At 42.0% G+C, this 21,517-nt stretch overlaps 2 protein-coding genes across 2 annotated transcripts in view; one reads left to right on the top strand and one right to left on the bottom strand.

Moving 5' to 3' along the window:
* Positions 1 to 10,843, bottom strand: part of LOC139553845 (oxidation resistance protein 1-like) — a 31,029-nt gene extending 20,186 nt beyond the window's left edge. Inside the window, exons 1-4 of the mRNA XM_071366581.1 lie at positions 10,727 to 10,843; positions 8,960 to 9,173; positions 6,325 to 6,515; positions 4,852 to 4,931 (exon numbers count right to left, since the gene is read on the bottom strand). Of these exons, the coding sequence (XP_071222682.1) occupies positions 4,852 to 4,931; positions 6,325 to 6,515; positions 8,960 to 9,024 (336 nt within the window). The 5' untranslated portion in view covers positions 9,025 to 9,173; positions 10,727 to 10,843. The remainder of the gene's footprint in view (positions 1 to 4,851; positions 4,932 to 6,324; positions 6,516 to 8,959; positions 9,174 to 10,726) is intronic.
* Positions 10,844 to 11,283: 440 nt separating this feature from the next.
* On the top strand, positions 11,284 to 19,618 carry mtfr1l (mitochondrial fission regulator 1-like). Its single transcript, XM_071366583.1, has 8 exons — positions 11,284 to 11,417; positions 12,338 to 12,486; positions 12,704 to 12,811; positions 12,952 to 13,064; positions 13,293 to 13,504; positions 14,521 to 14,896; positions 16,586 to 16,736; positions 16,932 to 19,618. The coding sequence occupies exons 2-7, from the start codon at positions 12,472 to 12,474 to the stop codon at positions 16,707 to 16,709; spliced, it is 948 nt and encodes a 315-aa protein (XP_071222684.1). The 5' UTR covers positions 11,284 to 11,417; positions 12,338 to 12,471; the 3' UTR covers positions 16,710 to 16,736; positions 16,932 to 19,618.
* Positions 19,619 to 21,517: the final 1,899 nt, after the last annotated feature.

The raw sequence follows: 21,517 nt of genomic DNA, 5'->3' as shown, positions 1-21,517 counted from the left end.
AATAAAATCAGACCAAATAATACCAATCTTTTCCATTAATTTGAAATTGAGGCCTACTTATTTTCCGAACGCTTATTAACTGGATCTACACCTATGATTACAGACACAGGAGATAGGGCTCCTGCCCTATGAGGTGTTCCGGCTCACACCAGTCAAGGCTTGTGTAAGGCTACTTACTACTACACCTATCATTACAGATTACTGAACACCACTGCTGGGTCGGTAGGTCGGTAGGTAGGTGTTGTCTTGCTGAAGCGCCACAGCCCCCTGACAAGCCCAATAATATAATGCGAATCCTCCATCCGCTGCCTCCCACACAACACAACCAAAACTCAGCTATTGACAGATGGGGCAGACAGGGGCGCAACTTTCACTGGGGACGGGGGTACATGACCCCCACCATATTCTAAAATTGCATTTTTTATCATTGCAGTTATATCATTGCACTGGGATACAAAAACGCGGCTTCGGTGTGCTTTAGGACCATGCGGATGCCTCAGAGTGGTCGGGTAGGCTGTTTGGCGGTTACAGCCAGCTAGATTTAGGACCGCGCAGACACCACAGAGCGTGCAGACAGGCTGTGTGAAGGCATAGCTTCTGACCAGCACGGTGCTACTTTCTGCAGATGCTGTCTGTGTGTTGTAAAAGTTGTAAAAGCAAGCAGAGCTAAAACTGGCTACTCTTTATTTGACTGATGTAGCTGGCTAGGTAACTTCTGTTTGACTTGCTGAGCTAGTAGTGTAACTGACATGTAACGTTAGCTAATTAATTCATCCCCTCTCGACTAAACTTCTGTCTGAAGAGAATGAACTAGCTAGGTGGTAGCTACCATGGACAGTTCAGCTCTCGCCTTTAGCTATCTGTCAGATAGATACTGCTAACAGCTGTTGTGTGTATAGAAATGTTTTTTAGCCTTTTTGTCAAGGTTCAATAGAAGAAAATTAACTTGGCTAGTTTTTGCCAGTTGATGTACCATTAGAGCCAGCCAAAACTTGGCTAAGGTTAGCTAGCTAGCTAACTAACTTTAGGTATTAGTTTTGCTCCAATCACATCAGATCTGAATAAAACAATGAAACCTGCGGCAAAACAATGAAAGACTGATATTCTGACGATTTTTGACAGCGCACCAAGTTTTTTTTTTGTCAGTATAGCAACGTAACGTTATTGATCTGTCAGTTTCCCTAGCTAATTCCCTACTTTTCACACTGACACGGTATAAACATATCTACAGACTACACTGTCATGGTGCACAGTAAGTACACAACACAATATTGATGATGATGATGAATGGATACAGATATGTCTGAATGCCCAGTCACGTTCATATCATCTCAGACATAAATTACTGCAGTTTCAGACCGTCCATAGAACATATTATATGCCAGTGAAACTGAATTACATGCACCCAGAAATATAATTCCACTCAGAAATGTAATTCCACTCAGAAATGTAATTCCTGTGCCGGAGGTGTAAAACACAAAAGGGGACATATTTGCATTATTTGATGGTCTTGTGAAGGCTCACAAGATCAGCATGTCTACAGATTCTCCCTTCTCCCTGTTTTTGTTTGCTTGGAAATGTTGATACTGAAGACTGTTATCAGAAGAACCTAGCATTTATAGCAGGTAAGAAATGCATTGCCATTAATTGGAAGGTTGGTTATCCTCCCACAATATCACAATGGATGGCAGAAATATCAAGTAATGTATCACTAGATTTGATTTATTACTAGACTAATAAGGGTACATTGTGCAACTCATAAAGTCTGGGTGCCTTAAATGGAATAGCCTACTGTATGACGAAAGGGGTCTGTATTGAAAACATGAGATTTTCTAAGTTGAGCAGTCGCAAATAGAAACAAAAATGTCATGGCACACGAGACGCCTGTGTGATTTGCGCCTGTCTTAGTGGAGGCCATGGTCCAAGAATATGGTCCAAGAATATGGGGATTGTGGCTCAGATGCACAATGCACGTCTCTATCCAGAATGCGCTGCTCTCTCCTGCCATTTTGTGAGTATTCATTGTTTCATAACTTCATTGCTTGCTACGTCTATCACTTCCCCATTACATACATCACCAGTAGTAGCCTACATTAACCTTTAATTCACATAATTTCTAATCTGCAATGTTTGTTTGGTAATGGTAATTTCTGTTAATGCATTCAATAGATTATTATTCTAGTCATTTACCGTTCTCATTGTCGGAGTGGACATGTGTTTTGCAGAAATCACAACCTATGCTACACTTGTTCGAAACAAGTTGTTGTTTATTTCATCACATTTATGAGTTGTCAATTTATTCATCGTCCTTTGTTTGAAATGCTTTTGTCAAGGTTGAATAAGTCTACCTGGCCTACGCGCAAATGTAGGACGATAAATGTGCCCATTTTGGGGATGTCTAACAATATTTCCGATTGTCTTAACTCACCACCATTAATGAGCTGTGGAGCTTCTCAAAGTAATTTCTATTCAGCTCAAACAGCAAGTAAACAAAGTCTGTTTTTAGAATCAATTGAGAATGAGTTCTCAAACTATTTGAACAATATTTCCAGCTCTCTCCTTTTTGATAACCACTCGGCATGAAAGGGAAAAATGTAATTCTCTGATCCAGTGGAAATGTCATAAAATACCTGATTACTTCTCATCCCTTGCAACTACAGCTGTCTCTCTCCCGAGCTCACTGGAGTGGGAAACTGAGGGCCCAGAATATTTTATACAATGTTTAAAGTTTGCTGGTATAAGGTTTTGGGTGACCGAGTTGATACAATGTTTCAAGATAGTTGGAGACAGGACATGCGTAGCCAATGTGATTTATAGGATATCTATTTTTAATCAGGATATTTTCTACCTGCATGCTGCAATGTTTTTGTGTTGGCTTTATGTAGGTTATTATGTATTAGATAATTGGCAATGGCAATAAAAGTTACTTTTAATTTTCATTTAGATAGAATGTAGATTAACCACAGACAATGATTGTGAGATACAAAGACTATTAGAAATTAAATGAAACTGTTCCATGAAAATGTGCATATGAAAATCATAACTGGTATGCAGATTGGTAGAAATGGTACAATAATCAGGCACTCCAAATGGAAAAGGTTGCCCACCGCTGGTGTAGCCTATTACCGGCAACTTCAGGAGAGTAACTCTGCCAAGGACAGCAGCAGCGGGAGAAGGCGGGTTGGGAACAGGTTTTGTTTCTTCTGGTTATGCGGTCCCTCAAGTAATTTGTGTGCGTGCATAAAGCATCAGACAAGTTCAGTACATATAGCCTAGTTGATTTTATTAAACATACATGCAGGCCTCAACCACTACCCTGAGAGCACTTGATTCAGTGTATCATGCAGCCCTCAGGTACATTACAAATCAAAGACGTCTAACACATCATTGCGATCTCTACAGTGCTGTTGGATGGTCGTCATTGACCTTGCGTAGGCTTAAACACTGGTATACACTGATTTATAAGGCCATATTGGGTAAAACGCCATTTTATCTCTGCTCTTTTTTAGTCAGGTCGGTAAATAAATAACAATGACGGTCCCATTCTCATTTGCTTCTAACAGTACCAAAAATGAGAACAGGTCACGGTAGAAATAGTTTTAGTTACTTAGCTCCGTGGTCCTGGAATTCTCTCCAGAACATTATAAAATTTGATGACTAGTTTCGTTGGAGTATAAATAAAAAGTAAAAAATACATAAAAATGAAAAGAATAATAGGGTGTGTCTATATAGGCCTATGGTAAAATACAGGTTTTAAAATTCCGACCAATTGATGGACAGTCGGGGACAGTCCTAGTAGGAATGCAGAAAATTTGCTTTAGATGCCCCAAAACATTCTGAGGGAGGACCCTCTACCAGATTATGTCCCCTCCACTTCTAAAACTAAAGTTGTGCCCCTGCATGCAGTCATTATTCACACACAGCTATGTGTGTGCGAGTGTGTGCATCCTTGCAAACTATACTGTTGAAAATATACCTTCCGTGTGTGTGTGTTGAGTGTTAAAACATTTTTAAACTGATGGCAAGCCATAGTGATACAGGCTACAAGTTCGGCATTATTTTAACACTGGTTTAGTGAATCCACTTCACATCCTACATGACAGATAGACACGGAACTCATTCATATTTCCATAACTGTAAAACAAAAGTCTATAGTCCAAGTACCTAACTGCAAAGAATACAAAGGGTCTAAATGGATCATAGACATTCTGTCTACTTTACATATTCCGTCCGAATTCAGTTATCAACACTCTCTAACATCATTGTCACACTATGATTCCAGATTCAGAGCAACACTGGTCCTTAAAAGTCTCTTAATATGCTGTATATCTTTTCAATGTATATTTTCTAGACAGATATGCATTAGAAAGGGATTTTCTAGACACCCCAAAAAAGTTATTGAATACATGGTTTTGCCTTGATTTTTTAAGTATTTTTAAGTTACTACAGTAGTTCCACATATCCATATCTGCTTTACGAAAGACATGATCTGATAACAACGTTTAAAAGCTGTAGTAATAGAAGCTTCTAAATCTGTATATAATAGAATTACCAGCATTTATTTTCATCACATACCTTGGAACACACCGTCCTCCCATTATAACTGTTGTAGAGCTTCTGAATATACCGGTGGATACCCATTGAAATAGGGGAAGATCTGGGACTGATCTCTGAACACTGTTTCACTGAAATACAGCTTGTCTGACCTTTGAACATTTATTATCAGCATCTTGCAATACCATATATACAGTATTATGCAATGTATCGGTTATCAAGTGTGTGGGTAAAGCAGGTCTTAAATATGTTATCATCATTGATCTACGAGTAGGTCTACATGAGATTGTGACTCACCATACAGTCTGCTTTGTCATCCGACGGTTGACCCTCTTCCCTGGATTTAGCTGTGGCGCGCTCTGGTACCCATGTAGCTTCTATGAAGGCAAGATGTAAATACATTGTCTCTCTGCTCCTGAAATCCAACAGCTATTTCTCCAAATCTACTTGTTTGCGGTCCTGTAAATCATTTTAATTAATGCCAAACAACTCCCTCTTAAATCTAGCCCTGTGTGTGCGTGCATCTTTACAAAATGTGGCACTGGTCTCTGCTCTCTAATACCTACATGAGGCATTATGGATGTTTTGGAGATTTATTAAGGTACTGAGGATTCTCCTTGAATGTCAGGCCTGCCTGCAACAAGGCAGCTGTGTTGGCGCTGACACACTGCGTGTGTACACTTGTGCTACAACCTAGGCCAGACCAGAAGTAAAATCCCCAAATAGAATTTCAAAGTTCTGTGTGGGTGCCCCCAGTACTGAATATAATCCGAAAGAAATACTACAATCTAGAATACGTGAGGCAGAAGGCATCTTGCACCTCTACAGTTCTTGGATAATTGTTTCCTCGCGTGAAAGAGAGCGACTTATTACAAAAATGCATAATGAGATTTAGGGAAAACAAGTAGGTCATAAGTATTTGAGCTAAATAAACATTGTCTATGGTGAAAATGCTACCAATTACATGTCACAAACATAATTTGTTACAAGTAAGTTAAGTGATTTTTCAGGTATACTAATAATCGTATCTAAATGGATAACACTAAAAGCATACTGCTGTGCTGTGTAAAAGGGACTCGAAAATAAGCCATTTAACAACTGACAATCACATTCAGAATCACTGTTGTATTACTGTGAGTGTTGGCGAAACCTGTCCCCTCAGTTATGGATGGCATGAGGAAATGACAATAGGATCATGTGCTTATGAGTGAATGTTTCTGAGTGACCAGAGTCCACGGGTATTTTGTATCTATGTCATCCTGAGAGAAGTTCCCAAGCATTCCTAGCTGTAGTTTTGCAATTCCTCATAAGTCATTTAAATGTTTTATTTAACCTTTATTTAACTAAGCAAGTCAGTTAAGAACAAATTCTTATTTACAATGACGGCCTACAGCGGCCAAACCCAGACGACGCTGGGCCAATTGTGCGCCGCCCTATGGGACTCCCAATCACGGCTGGTTGTGAGACAGCCTGGATTCGAACCAGGGTGTCTGTAGTGACACCTCTAGCACTGAGATGTAGTGCCTTAGATCACTGCGCCATTCGGGAGCCCAATAAATAAATGCTAGAGAGGAATTCTCCTTAACAACCTTCCTTTGAGTGTGTTATCTGTCATTCTGTAGGTTGTTTGCTATGAAAATACACAACACATTTATAAAGACCATATAAATAATTGGATAGGGAACTAACGCAGCTACCAAGCCCCTACTGGGGCAAACAAAGCACAGGCTGACCTAGATATCGAGATAATCATGTTAAGAGATACCTCACCTTGGAGGTAATACTGGCGCAGTTGGGGGTTCCGGATGTGGCGGACGTGGTCAAAGGGACGCTCCACGGCACGGTGGGACTGACTGCTGTCCCTGGCCTCCTTGGTTGGGCCGGTCTGAGGCCCTGTCTCCCAGTGGCCGGCGATGAAGCCGGGGGGCTGAGCAACACCAGGAGGGAGCTTGGACCCCAGTCTGGAGGGGAGACAGACATGTAGCAAGGATCTGTACACAATTCCTGGAAGCTGAATATGTACCAGTTCTTCCATGGCCTGCATACTCACCAGACATGTCACCGATTGAGCATGTTTGGAATGCTATGGATCAACGCCCATACCTTTAGATTAGCGCCTAATGAATGTATTTCAATTGACTGATTTCCTTATATGAACTGTAACTCAGTAAAATCTTTGAAATTCTTGCATGTTGCGTTTATATTTTGGTTCAGTGCATATTGGTAGGATTGTGGGAGTTCAGAATAGGCTGTTGCTGTTCCTGGCAAGCACCTCCACTCCTCTCTCCCACGTAATGCCCTTGACTGTTAGTTTTTTTAAAGGAGAAGTACATTCACAAGGGTGACTATATGAAAAATGGTGATGGAGTGCTCTAACGCATATACAGTGCATTCAGAAAGTATTCAGACCCCTTGACTTTTTCCACATTTTGTTACGTTACAGCCTTATTCTAAAATATATTAAATTGTTTTTTCCCCTCATCAATCTACACACAAAACCCCATAATGACAAAGCAAAAACTGTTTTTTTATACATTTTTACAAATGGAAAAAAATGTAATGAAAAAATATGAAAATATCACATATACATAACTGGTTTAACCCTTTACTCAGAACTTTGTTGAAGCACGTTCGGCAGCGATTACAGCCTCGAGTCTTCTTGGGTATGACACTACAAGCTTGGCACAACTGTATTTGGGGAGTTTCTCCCATTCTTCTCTGCAGATCCTCTCAAGCTCTGTCAGGTTGGATGGGGAGTGTCGCTGCACAGCTATTTTCAGGTCTCTTCAGAGATGTTTGATTGGGTTCAAGTCTGGGCTCTGGTTGGGCCACACAAGGACATTCAGAGACTTGTCCCAAAGCCACTCCTGTGTAGTCTTGGCTGTGTGCTTAGGGTCACTGTCCTGTTGGAAGGTGAACCTTCGCCCCAGTCTGAGGTCCTGAGAGCTCTGGAGCAGGTTTTCATCATTGATCTCTCTGTACTTTGCTCCGTTTATCTTTCCCTCGATCCTGACTAGTCTCCCAGTCCCTGCCACTGAAAAACATCCCCACGGCATGATGCTGCTACCACCATTCTTCACCTTAGGGATGGTGCCAGGTTTCCTTCAGATGTGATGCTTGGCATTCAGGCCATAGAGTTCAATCTTGGTTTCATCAGACCAGAGAATCTTGTTTCTCATGGTCTGTGGGGCGTGGGGCGACGCACAATTGGCATAGCGTTGTCCGGGTAAGGGAGGGTTTGGCCGGTAGGGAGGGTTTGGCCGGTAGGGATATCCTTGTCTCAGTATGTAAAAATGTAATAAAATGTACGCACTCTACTGTAAGTCGCTCTGGATAAGAGCGTCTGCTAAATGACTAAAATGTCAAATGTAATGGTCTGAGAGTCCTTTAGGTGCCTTTTAGCAAACTCCAAGCGGGCGGTCATGTGCCTTTTACTGAGGAGTGGCTTCCTTCTGGCCACTCTACCACAAAGGCCTGTTTGTTGGAGTGCTGCAGAAATGGTTGTCCTTCTGAAAGGTTCTCCCATCGCCACAGAAGAGCTCTGGAGCTCTGTCAGAGTGACCATTAGGTTCTTGGTCACCTCCCCAATTGCTCAGTTTGGTCGGGCGGCCAGCTCTAGGAAGAGTCTTGGTGGTTCCAAACTTCTTCCATTTAAGAATGATGGAGGCCACTGTGTTATTGGGGACCTTCAATGCTGCAGACATTTTTTGGTACCCTTCCCCAGATCTGTGCCTTGACACAATCCTGTCTCGGAACTCTACGGACAATTCCTTCGACCTCATGGCTTGGTTTTTGCTCTGACATGCACTGTCAACTGTGGGACCTTATATAGACAGGTGTGTGCCTTTCCAAATCATGTCCAATGAATAGAATTTACCACAGGTGGACTACAATCAAGTTGTTGAAACATCTCAAGGATGATCAATGGAAACATGATGCACCTGAGCTCAATTTTTAGTCACATAGCAAAGGCTCTGCTACATTTGCGAAACTTTCTATGAACCTGTTTTTACTTTGTCATTAAGTATTTAGACCCCTTCTCTTATTCCACATTTTGTTACGTTACAGCCTTATTCTAAAATGTATTAAATAAATTTGTGTATAGATTGATGAGAGAAAAAATTTATTTAATACATTTTAGAATAAGGCTGTAACGTAACAAAATGTGGAATAAGGGAAGGGGTTTAAATACTTTCCGAATGCAATGTACATCTCCTGTTTTGTGCTGCAGTGCTCCTTTCACCTCAACACAACATCTCGGGAGAGAAACAGAACATGTCAGGAGAGAAGCACTGTATAGGCTGACACATTCTGGGAATAACTAAACAACGCATCTCTAACAAAAAGTCTAAGCAGTGCTTTTCTTCATTTTTAGCCAATAAAACGTTTAAATCGCAGGTCTGACCTGGTCTTGACGTTGCCAAAGTAGCTGGGCCTGTTTTTGTCCCTCTGTTGTAGTTTATGTTCCATGGCTCCGAGGGTTTGCAAGAAGGCCTTCTCAGGGACCTATTGGCGACTACTGTGATGTTGACAACAGCAATATTCTGGTAGGTTGAGGGGCTCTGCTGGCATCCCTCCGTTCAGTCTCCATGCTTATTAAGCTCCTGTAATCGTACCTACTGGAGAGTAAAAGTTAGTGCACCATGAAGAATGGGAGTGAGATTGAGTGCATAAACTCCAAGTAATGTAGTCAGGTCTTTCAATTCAATTCAACTCGAGAATCAATGATGACTCAGAGCATTTTAGCAGGGGTATAAGCTTATGCTGGAAAAATGGACAAATAAGCAATGTAGATCCTCTGAGAAAAATAACATTTCGTATTGAGACAATGCTCTCAAAGACTATATGCAAGAAACATGCAAGGGAAGAGAAGCCAGGAAGTGGATGCATGTATATTGAATGTACATGCATACTTGGGGTCATGCGGTGGAGGAGGGTAGTAAGTCGGTGGTCTGTTGATATCCCTCTAGTGGTGTGGGGGCTGTGCTTTGGCAAAGTGGGTGGGGTTATATCCTTTCTGGTTGGCCCTGTCCGGGGGTATTGTCGGATGAGGCCACAATGTCCCCCCGTCTCAGGCTGCAGTATCTATGCCGCAATAGTCTATGTGCTGGGGGGGGCTAGGGTCAGTCTGTTATATCTGGTGTAATTATACTGTCTTATCTGGTGTCCTGTGGGAATTTAAGTACGCTCCCTCTAATTCTCTATCTCTCCCTCCCCTCCCAGAGACCCTAGGACCATTCCTCAGGACTACCTGGCCTGATGACTCCTGGCTGTCCTCAGTTGTGCTGCTGCTCCAGTTTCAACTGTTCTGCCTGAGGCTATGAAAACCTGACCTGTTCACCTGACGTGCTACCTTGTCCCGGAACTGTTGTTTTCGACTCTCTCTCTACCGCACCTGCGGTCTCCACCTCTGAATGCTTGGCTCTGAAAAGCCAACTGACATTTACTCCAGATGTGCGGACCTGTTGCGCCCTCTACAACCACTGTGATGATTATTTCACCCTGCTGGTCATCTTGAAGAACGATCTGGCCTTCATTGCCATGTACTGTTATAATCTCCACCTGGTCCAGCCAAAAGAGGACTGGCCACCCCTCAGAGCCTGGTTTCCCTCTAGGTTTCTTCCTAGGTTCCTGTCTAGGGACATTTTCCTAGCCACCGTGCTTCTACATCTGCATTGCTTTCTGTTTGGGGTTTTAGGCTGGGTTTCTGTATAGCACTTTGTGACATCTGTTGATGTAAAAAGGGCTTTATAAATACATTTGATTGATTGATTGATAGATATTGAATGGTATTTTTGTTGCCTTATTTCTTGACAAGCAGACATAACATATTTTATTTGCAACACAGTCTATTAGGGCTAGCGCTTAAATTCCTTTGGGCCAGAGTTCTGATGCAATGAATGGAACTATATTTTACATTTTCTTTCTTTCACCAGAAGATCTGTTCCTATTCTAACCTCAAGTACGTAAGGGATACGGGTTCTTACTGTAGAAGGAAGCATCCCTACAAATCATTCTGTCTTGGAGAATATTGCAATAGATTACTGTAGTCTTTTTAAACATGGATGTTCCTCACTTCCATATCGAAAATTCGAGGCATGCGACAATAAAACGTAGCAGTGGGGTACACGGAATTCAGAAATGTTAATATTGAAAGGATTTAGGGACTGACCTGTCAAAACGATTGCCCGGAATGTTGATCGAAAGCGAGTGATTTCGGAAGGCTTCATATTACGCACGGTGTTGTTTTGTGATATCACTGCAGACAACAGCAAAAAGTTGAGCACGTACGCTCCGCCCATTTCATCCGGTGATTGAGGAGTCTTTGAGCAGATAAGTAGAATCATTGCATGGCTAGAACAACTATTTTCTTTAATCATCAATCCAACCCCAATCTTTTCACGCACACCCATGCAAACAGTTTAAATTACAATGGTAACTTTTCAAAATTCCTTTGGTTTGTGGCACTCATTCATTGCAGAGAAATAGCCTATGCATAAAACAATCGGAGCAAATAGCATGGCCTTCCTCAATTTAGAATAGAAAACTAGAGTGGCTTCCAGTTTAGGGAAATATTACCCATATTTATAAGGGGGTCCGCAGCCATTCTGCAAAAAGCCTCGCACTTGCTTTTCCTGCCACACGAGGCACTGTCATCACATCGCTTGGCTTGTTGATGCTCAAATTTTATTGGCTGGAGAAAAGGCACGTGTAATGATCCGACCAATCACATTATAGAATAGAGTGCTTTTTCCGGGCCTAGCAAAACGATAACATTGCTGAAGTCTGAAAGACGAAAAGGAGAACGTGTTAGTCGAAAATAAAATAATTATTGAAATCTCTCAGACGTTGCATTAACAAATGTGAGTTGCATGCTTATAATTTTCTTTATTTTGTGTTAAGATAACCGAAATATATGGTATAATTTCGATGTACGCTTGAGGGTCAATCAAAGGACCGGTTGAAGCTTGTTAGCTAGCAAGCTAACAGATAAACTGCGGTCAGCTAGCTAGTCAATTTATTGTGAACCGGTTAGCTAGTCAATTTATTATTAACCATTTGCTTTGCGTGATATGCTAGGATTATACTTTTGGTGTTTGGAACTGTTGCTCATTGAAAATCCACTCATGCCATTTGATCAGCCGCATTTACAGCAACAGTAAAGGTCCAATGCAATACAGCCGTATTTATCTCGATGTCAAATAATCTCTGGGTAATAATTAAGTACCTTACTGTAATTGTTTTAAATTAAAATGGTCAAAAAGAAACAAATAGCTTCTTAGCAAAGAGCAATTACTCAAGCAAGAATTTCGCTATGCCTGTCTGAGTGGGGAGGGGAAAACTAGCTGTTATTGGCTAAGAGGTTTGGAACTCTGTCAATTTGCTGATATATCAATAAGAAACAAACCCCATCCCACCACAACAGGCTGTCAGGTGGTCTTTTCAAACAGTTTTTACACTAAAATGGCACGATAATCGTTTTCACAACTTCACAGTATTATTCCAACCTCGGTGTGAAAAAAAAAATCTAGTTTTTGACTGCACTATGCCTTTTAATATTATCCTCAACACACTTTTGAGGCAACTTCGTCTACTAATTTCATAGCTACCGAGTTGGCTCGAAACGGCTGGATGGCTAACATTAGCCATTCGTACATAAATACATAAAGTCTTCTAACTTTATGTAGCTTGTTAAAGCCGTTCATAACTTTCAGCTGAATATGTGGCCTGCTGTCTAATCTACATTTTCAATTGTCAACATGTGTCTTTGTTTCCCTCACAGATGTTGGAAGACCTCAGTATCAGCGTCTGAAGACTGTTTACGGCATGTCCTTTGTTTACTAAACACACATTAGCCAACTGAGCCCAGCGCTGATTAGGTGTCCTCTGCACATTGTATGAGCAAGATCATTCACCATGGAAACCGAAGCAGTAAGTTAGCTTGCTAGCCCTTTTTATAGATTAAAAGCATGCATTCTGAAGTGTATTAACAAGAGTTTGTGGTAGCCTGGGTGCCAGTCTGTTTCTATCCTCCATCCCATTCATTGGCTTGACAATGACAGCAAAGCTGGCAAGACCACAGATCTGGGACCAGGCTAAGTTGTGGTGTGTTGGAAAAACTAACAGCACGTTTCTTACCACTATTCAGGAGGTTATTCCTATTTGGCAGAACAAGCCTCATGGGTCGACTCGCAGTGTGGTGAGGAGAATAGGCTCTATTGTACCCATGAAACCACCGCCCAGGGCATGTTTCCAGGTAAATATGGTCATTATCAAATTCAACACATGCAATAGCATAAGTACACGGTACAGACAATGACTTTCTGTCAGAAGGCCGACCTTGTGGCCAAATTGCATTAAAGGTGCTAACAAAGGGAACCTGCACCTGTTTACCAGGAACTTCCAGGTCTCCCTCCTCTGCGGCCCATGGATGGCCCCACGGTGCCCACACTGGCAGACATTGCCTGGATCGCAGCAGATGAGGAGTCTGAGACCTATGCCAGAGTGCGGTAAATATGTGCTTTTCTCACCCACAGTGCAGAAGAATGTGGCTGCTGAACTTGAGTATGTTCCTTCACTGAGGCCGCAGAAATGTCAGCTATCCTGGGGTCTAAATAATTGGCCTATTGTTTATGCTAGCATTACTTATGACAAAGGATTCTGGTAGATGTGATAGAGGCTTTCACCTCCTGTTCTTTTAATGCAAGTGTTTTCTTGTGGTCCATTTCTTTTCTCAGGAGTGATTCACGCCCTCTTAGACATGAGTGGCGACCCACGCCTCTCCTGGTTATGCACAGAAACTCCTCTGTTCCCAACTTCCGCCGCGACGTCAAGAAGGTGGAGACGCTGAGGAAGCCTGCGGTGACGGCCATGAACCGTACCACCTCCCTGCAGGATGAGCTGAGCAGACTCCGCTCCCAGATCGCCAAGATCGTAGCCACAGAATCTGGTAGGGAATTTGTCAAGGAGTTTCCCCACAGCTGTCATTAAATTAAATTCACCAGTGAAAGAGGCTTTTTCTCTGGCAAAGCTAGCTAGCTATATTAGGCCTATCAGAGCTCTACAGTGCGACCATTTTACTTGCATATGTGCCTAAATATTCTGCGACCTGGAGCACACATGCTCCTTGTAAAAATAGGTAGAGCCCTTCCTAAGTGCCTATCAGTGGAGGCTGGTGGGAGGAGCTATAGGAAGACTGGCTCATCGTATTAGCTGGAATGGCATCAATGGAATGCAGTCAAACATGTGGTTTCCATATGTTTTATACCGTTCCATTTTTTTCCATTCCAGCCATTACAATGAGCCTGTCCTCCTATCGCTCCTCCCGCTAGCTTCCTCTGGTGCCTATATACAGTATCTGATGCTTTGTCATTTATGCAGCAAGGGGATTGTCTTGAAGTAGCTTGGCTTCATGTGTTGCTTTTAAAGTGTCATAATCTTCAGTATGGCTACCGCATGCAGTGATGTGTAATAATAAGAGCCTCCTGTAATAATCAACCTCGGATATTACCATGTGTATATTTTAGAAGACGTATGTGTCTTATTGGTACTTGGGATTGTATGTCTTATGTCGTGGATGCATTAGCATATAGTCATTGTTGCAGAAATTATGATGACACTGTCACATGCTATAGCCATGCGCTGTTAGATGACACTGGAGTTCTTATCAGGCAGATAACCTGATTTTCCTAGACGAGGGTAGGGCTCGCCCACTGAAAGTGATGGGCTTTGGGATTAAAACTGAAAGCACACTAACCTGCCTGCCCATGCCTCAGAAGCTCATCAGAGGACTCTGTATTATAAATAGCCTGACCATGTGACCCCAGTGCAGGAGATTAGTTGATTGCCAATCTGCATCCCTTTAAGGCTCTGTCTGTCCCAATTCTGAGGTTTAATTATGGGAAAATAATAACATCTGATAAGTGTGATAACTAGTCTGTCTCTGCTCTGTTTGTCACCCTAAAGGCTCCAACCCCTTGACCCCTGACCTCCTGTCCCCCGACGACACCAGCATGAGCTTTTCCATGGCGCCCTTCGAGACGGCGCCCTACCAGCCCGCCGCCTCAGCCTCCTTCGTCATCAGCGATGTGACGGAAGAGGAAGAGGAGGAAGATGAGGAGGAGGATGTGGTGTCTGTGGTTTCGGAGCTTATGCCGGACCCCATGCCGCCCGCAAACATGTCTGCCTCCATGACGGCCTCGGCGACCTTTGACCTGGACCATCCCAGCATGGACTTCCGGGAGGCGGAGGAGGACACAGTGTCGCTGTCCAAGTCCACCAGCTTTGCTGACGTCATGGACATCCTGAAGGACATGAACCGCATGAAGATGAGTAAGGACAGGTAGGTTAAAGGGCGAGTCAGGATACGGAAGAAAATGGCTTCCTCTCATGTCTCTTAGTACACACACACACACACACACACACACAGTGTAAATACCATGTCAGCAGAAGGTGTATGATAATGCATTGGCAGGAAACACAAGGACAGCTGGTCGTTGTCCTGTTTTCCACAGATAGAAAAAAGGAAGAGGAATCAATTAGGTCAAGGATCGGCAACTTCGATGGGTGGCGTCTCAAAATGTCTGAACTCATTATGAGGGGCCACAGTGGCTTGCCGGTCTGCGTTCCCACATTCATACCCGCTAGTAATGGGGGACGAAATCAATAGTTACATATCGCAATATTATTTTGGGACGATATTATACCGATATTTGACTGCGAATTGAAAATATAAACTTTTTTTGCTACTGTAAGTAAAGTTAGATTGTGCTAGTCGGCTGTATCTGCGCCAAAACTCTGACATTTTTCATCCTATAGCTTGTAACTCCTTTTCTCATGCTCTCTTGTCTCTGCAGCAGACATATAGAAATCAAATCACAAAATCACAATGCATATAGAATCGTGAGAATTGCATAACATCGTATCAGCATTTAAGTGTATACAGTAACCAAAAAAGTGTTAAACAAATCAAAATATATTTTAGATTTTAGATTCTTCAAAGTAGCCACCCTTTGCCTTGATGACAGCTTTGCACACTCTTGGCATTCCCTCAACCAGCTTCATGAGGTAGTCACTTGGAATGCATTTCAATTGACAGGTGTGCTTTGTTAAAAGTAAATTTGTGGAATGTCTTTCCTTAATGCATTTGAGCCAATCAGTTGTGTTGTGATAAGATAGGGCTATCTTCTGTATACCACCCCTATTTGATAAAAGACCAAGTCCATATTATGGCAAGAACAGCTCAAATAAGCAAAGAGAAATGACAGTCCATCATGACTTGAAGACATGAAGGTCAGTCAACCTGTAATATTTCAAGAACATTGAAAGTTTCTTCAAATGCAGTCGCAAAAACCATCAAGCGCTATGATGAAACTGGCTCTCATGAGGACCGCCACAGCAAAGTAAAGGACACAAAAAATGGACACAAATATGAAAGGACACATATGAAGAAGAGACTTGCTTGGGCCAAGAAACACGAGCAATGGACATTACACCGGTGGAAACCTGTCCTTTGGTCTGAGGAGTCCAAATTTGAGCTTTTTGGTTCCAACTGCCGTGTCTTTGTGAGATGCAGAGTAGGTGAACGGATGATCTCTGCATGTGTGGTTCCCACCGTGAAGCATGGAGGAGGAGGAGGTGTGGGGGTGCTTTGCTGGTGACACTGTCAGTGATTTATTTAGAATTCAAGGCACACTTAACCAGCATGGCTACCACAGCATTCTGCAGCGATACGCCATCCCATCTGGGTTGCACTTAGTGGGACTATCATTGATTCCATATGTGTTTTAAAAAAAAGTTTTGACGTCTTCACTATTATGCTACAATGTAGAAAATAGTACAAATAAAAACCCTGGGATGAGTAGGTGTTTCCAAACTTTTGACAGCTACTAATATATTTTATCCCGTTTCTGAAAATCTGTGGGCCTACAAACAGGGATGCCTTGGCTGCCAGTTGCCATTGCTGAATTAGGTCATGGATTTCAGTTTGTCTTTGTACCAGACCATGCTCTTAATGTGTGTGTCCATGCAGGTGCAACAGAGGCTGCACCTCCCTGATGGGGGAGTCGGACTCCGCCTCGCTGATCTCCGAGGCCTTGAGGAAGAAGTTTACCCTGAAGGATGAAGACATCAGGGGGATGAAGAAACACAACTAGAGCCCCCGTAGTCCTCCACCTCCCCACGTAAGTCAGGTCACACAGAAAGTAGTCCCTCTCCACAGACATTCAGGCTTGCAAGATTAGACAGAAACATCTATCAAGCTTTATTTTGAAAATGTTCAAATGCCAGTGGACTTTCCAATGTGATTTGCATGACAGCATTATACTCTTGGTTCACAGAGGATTGTCTCTCATTGCGTCTCTCTCTTCTGTTGCCAGGCCTGTGCCTGACGACCCAGTCCCGTGGAGACCCGGCTGCACTTCATCAACCGTGGCAACGGTTAAACCAGATGTCTGGAAAAACAAACCACCACCTCCCAGCAGGCCCAGTCAGTCTGAACCCAACCAAATCTAAACCATACCCTAGCTATTAAAAATATTGCCAAGTCAGACCATGGTAGCAGCTGGCTGATAGGCACTATTAGATGGGTGCTGTTTGACGTAGCACAGAGAATTTTCAACCAACCTTAACTTGTCGATTCTTCCTCAATTCCAGACTTGGAAGACAACTAATGTCTTTTAAAAGTCCATGTCTAGTTTCAGGGGGTTTGAATTTAGAAAAATCTATTTTGTCTGCAACCCATTAATAATGATTAAAAAGAAAAGTCAAAAGGTTTGACAGCAGTACCATATAAAATGCAAGTCAGTTGGGAACAGGTTTTTGATGTCCCATACCTTGGCATCGAGTCTATGAACTGACATATAAAACAATTATTGACATCAATCTGTTAATTTTAATTTAAGCTATTATATAAAATACTTACTACAAAAGAATGATCAATATATGGGGCATTGGACAGTCAGCCTTGTGCACCCTCTGTCACGAGGAAACAGAATCAATAGAACAGTCAGCCTTGTGCAGACTCTGCCACAAGGAAACAGAATCTATATAATGTGTTCTGGTACTGTCCATCAGTGGCTCGCTTTTGGAGTCAGGTCCAGGAATGGTTATGTCATATCAGGGTTCAGATGGACATGCCGACTATTGTTATGGCATCGGAACAACCACGATCAGTCAATGGGGAAATATCATTGTAGTCTTGGGTAAAGTATTTACTTTCAAGGCAATATCGGTAGAAATGTTACAAATAGGGAGGTTCAGGAGCCTCGTAAGACATCACAGTAAAATGGAGGGATGTATTGCAAAAGGAAATTGCTAAATGGCGTTATACTGTGAAAGATGGGTTAATCTGTGGACACCGGAGGGTTGGAGTTAAGGTCACAATGAATGATGGATTGAAAATCCAGCACTTGAAGAAAGAGTAAATTAGAAATATAAATGTATAGTTATTTAATGACAGGTACCGTAGATGTGAGCGAAACAGCTGTAAATAGCAGAAGTATTGTAGTCGGTTTATTCCAATCAGAGTAGGGAAATTAACAAATAAGGAGATTGGAAATGATGCAGACAATTTAATGGATAGAACCTACAATCTATCTGCAATATTAAAGCTGATCTACCCCCCCCCCAAAAAAAAGAAAAGTGAATTCATGTTTTGCTCCATGAGGTAATCCAACAATGTGTACACTGCCATCGTGCTCATCTTCTCTCATTGATTAAGTCAGGTGGGTGTCCACCCTGTAGTGCCGCATGTCATGATGAAACTCACATGACTTTGAAATAGTCAAGATGGTGGCGTACACATTGTTGGATTACTTCATAGATCAAAAAATGTATAACAGCATATTCTAAATTCAAACGAACCCCCTGCAACTAGATATGGATGTTTTAGAATACATTTGGTCTTCCAAGTCAGGAATTGAGGAAGACTCGCCAAGTAAACGTTGGTTGAAAATTCTATGTGCTATGCCAAACAGTACCTAACCTGTAACGGCTGATGGAGCGTCACATTAGCCATTACAATATGCTAGCTAAACCACACCCCTCCTGTTATTCAATCAACACTCTGTTTACACTCACTGTCTGCTCCCACACACCTCCCAAAAAGGTAGATTCCTTATCCCATTGCTTCAGGAGCAACGTCATGGCAACGTCATTTTGTGGGTGCTGTATAACATGCCCTACAGATTCACCTACTTTGATGGCTCTCGCTAATCACCAGACTGACTCCAGTGCTGCCTAGTCATCTTTTTATGTACAGGCTGGGGTTTCTCTAGGATATAGTACCTGTCCTAGTACCATGAGAGAAACCATTTCCCACTTCTTTTTTTGTTGTTGACAAGCTTAGACTTTGAACAGTAGAGTTGTGGATGGATGCATTTGTTGGAGTGGGATAGTTGTATTTTTTTCTCATTTTGTTTCTGTATAGTCGTGATAATACATACTTGAAGTTGTATGTACAAATAAGACTGCGGAGAGCAACGGATTACTACAAAACACTTAATACTCTGTTCATTTACAGCTAAAAATCTCACGTTTTTCAGTGTATAGTTGCATTAGAAATACAATAATGACCTTGCGGTCATAGTCAATGTGTACAACATAGGTTTATTTATTTGCAGTCTTCTTCAGGACCTACTCATTTAACCCATTGCATCAATACGAGAGAACTTTATTGCTGGCCTTGGGGGTAATGACTCTCAGAATTGAGCTTGATTGATGGCCCTTTGGTAAACATGATACAGATAAATAAATCCCAATTAAAATCAGTGGACGGCCATGGCTAAATATGAATGATATGTTTTTGATGTGTAGTCTTCGGACTTGTGTGATACAAGGAAAGCTTGGAAGACTTATACATCTACGGTAAAATGTGAATGAAAGTTCTCTTTCCTTGTGTGATGTTGAGCTATATCTGCCTGTTAAGACACCAGAGAACAACTGTACAGGTTTTTTTATGTAGATACAAAATGTCAGATTTCCCTATGGTGTAGAATGCGTGGCTCTTGGGAATGTGACAATGTGCATGTTTACTGTCACGATACACTAAAAGAAATGAGTATGAGTGACTCTTGTGTCTTTTTGAAAACGGTCTCCTGTTGACGCCTTATAACAAAACCTATTGCCTCTTCCAATATTGCAGTTGTTCTTTTTATTTATTGGTTGGTGTGCCGTAACTTTCCACTGTTTTTGTCTTTTTCCTCAGTTTGCCCCACCTCTTGAGCCCCTAAACTTTTACGCAACCACCCATAGACACATTGTATCTGTCCCATTATGGCGTCTGTGAGAGCACCGGCAGCGCCATTGAGGCCATCTCCATTTTGAAGTAGTCAATTTTGTCATTCTACTTCTATGAGTTGGCAAACAAACTGAAAGGGTGCACACTGCCGCCTAGAGTGTGTTTGAACAGGTATAAAGACGAGGTTCGGCGATTTACTGCCACCTGCAGTTATGGAATGTTTGCGCACAAGTATAATTCATTGGCTGATCCTTCCTGGTGACCTGGATTTAATTATGTGATCCTTCCTTAAGCCATAGGAATCCCCACCCAGTTTACTACTTTAAAATGATGGGAGCCCTCAATGGCAATGTCCATGAAAAAACGGGTTTCATCCATCTAGAGACCTCTATCAATCTCTTTGTCAACAACCACACTTTTGACATTTGCATACATCAAGTGATTGACTTGACTGCTTTGGGAGCCAATCATGTGTAATTTCTTCTCCTTTATCATGAAACCCCTCCCCCTTCACAGAAGAAATGCTTCTCCACTCATTTTGAGTTCTTATCATATCAGGATAAGATAATTCTATTACTCTACTCTTTGTTGAGATGTGTGAATACCAACTTGCGTCTAGGCAGTGGAACTGTAGTTTAGTTTGCAGTGAAAGCGAGGTCCCACAAAGTTATCTATGGGGTGAAATAAGGACGTGCCCAGCTGTGTGTTAAGGTCTGTATCTCGTCTTTTTTTTTTTCTTCAGTGTCTGGCTCCTCTTAGGTCTTTAACAAATATTCCCATTTTAAGTGTGCAAAATCAAGAGAAGCAAAGCTTTGAGCTGAGCATTTCACAAAGTATGTTTCAGATTTATTTTTTAAGGTTTGGCATTACTCATGTAATCTGTCTTTACAGGCGTTTTGTGAACCCCATAGGGAACGGAACCAGGGCAGTTATTACTATTCTTGGTGCACCGGCGTTCAAGAGCTGGCCATCTTTACTGAACATTTCAATCACCAGCTTTGTTTTTATTCTGCTTTGCCTCCATTTTTGTTTTGGATAACTATTGACCATGCCACATAATGGTCTCTGATAATATGCCCGCCATACTTGTCCGTTTTATTCTGCCAAATGGAAGAAAGAGCTCTTTGTCTGTCTTGTTTTGAAACGTAAATAAAGATGGGCTGATGTTTTAAACTCCAGACTCATTCTTTATCATCCCCCTTTGATAGTTGACCATTGTTCAAAAACTCTTGTTGCTGCCTTTACAATGTTGTAATGTGTATATATACAGTGGGGAGAACAAGTATTTGATACACTGCCGATTTTGCAGGTTTTCCTACTTACAAAGCATGTAGAGGTCTGTAATTTTTATCATAGGTACACTTCAACTGTGAGAGACGGAATCTAAAACAAAAATCCAGAAAATCACATTGTATGATTTTTAAGTAATTAATTTGCATTTTATTGCATGACATAAGTATTTGATCACCTACCAACCAGTAAGAATTCCGGCTCTCACAGACCTGTTAGTTTTTCTTTAAGAAGCCCTCCTGTTCTCCACTCATTACCTGTATTAACTGCACCTGTTTGAACTCGTTACCTGTATAAAAAACACCTGTCCACGCACTCAATCAAACAGACTCCAACCTCTCCACAATGGCCAAGACCAGAGAGCTGTATAAGGACATCAGGGATAAAATTGTAGACATGCAACAGGCTGGGATAGGCTACAGGACAATAGGCAAG

This window comes from Salvelinus alpinus, chromosome 25 (genome assembly GCF_045679555.1).
Source record: "Salvelinus alpinus chromosome 25, SLU_Salpinus.1, whole genome shotgun sequence".
Classification (NCBI taxonomy): Eukaryota; Metazoa; Chordata; class Actinopteri; order Salmoniformes; family Salmonidae; genus Salvelinus; species Salvelinus alpinus.
The sequence above is the reverse complement of the archived record's forward strand: the minus strand, read 5'-3'. Positions and strand labels throughout refer to the sequence as shown.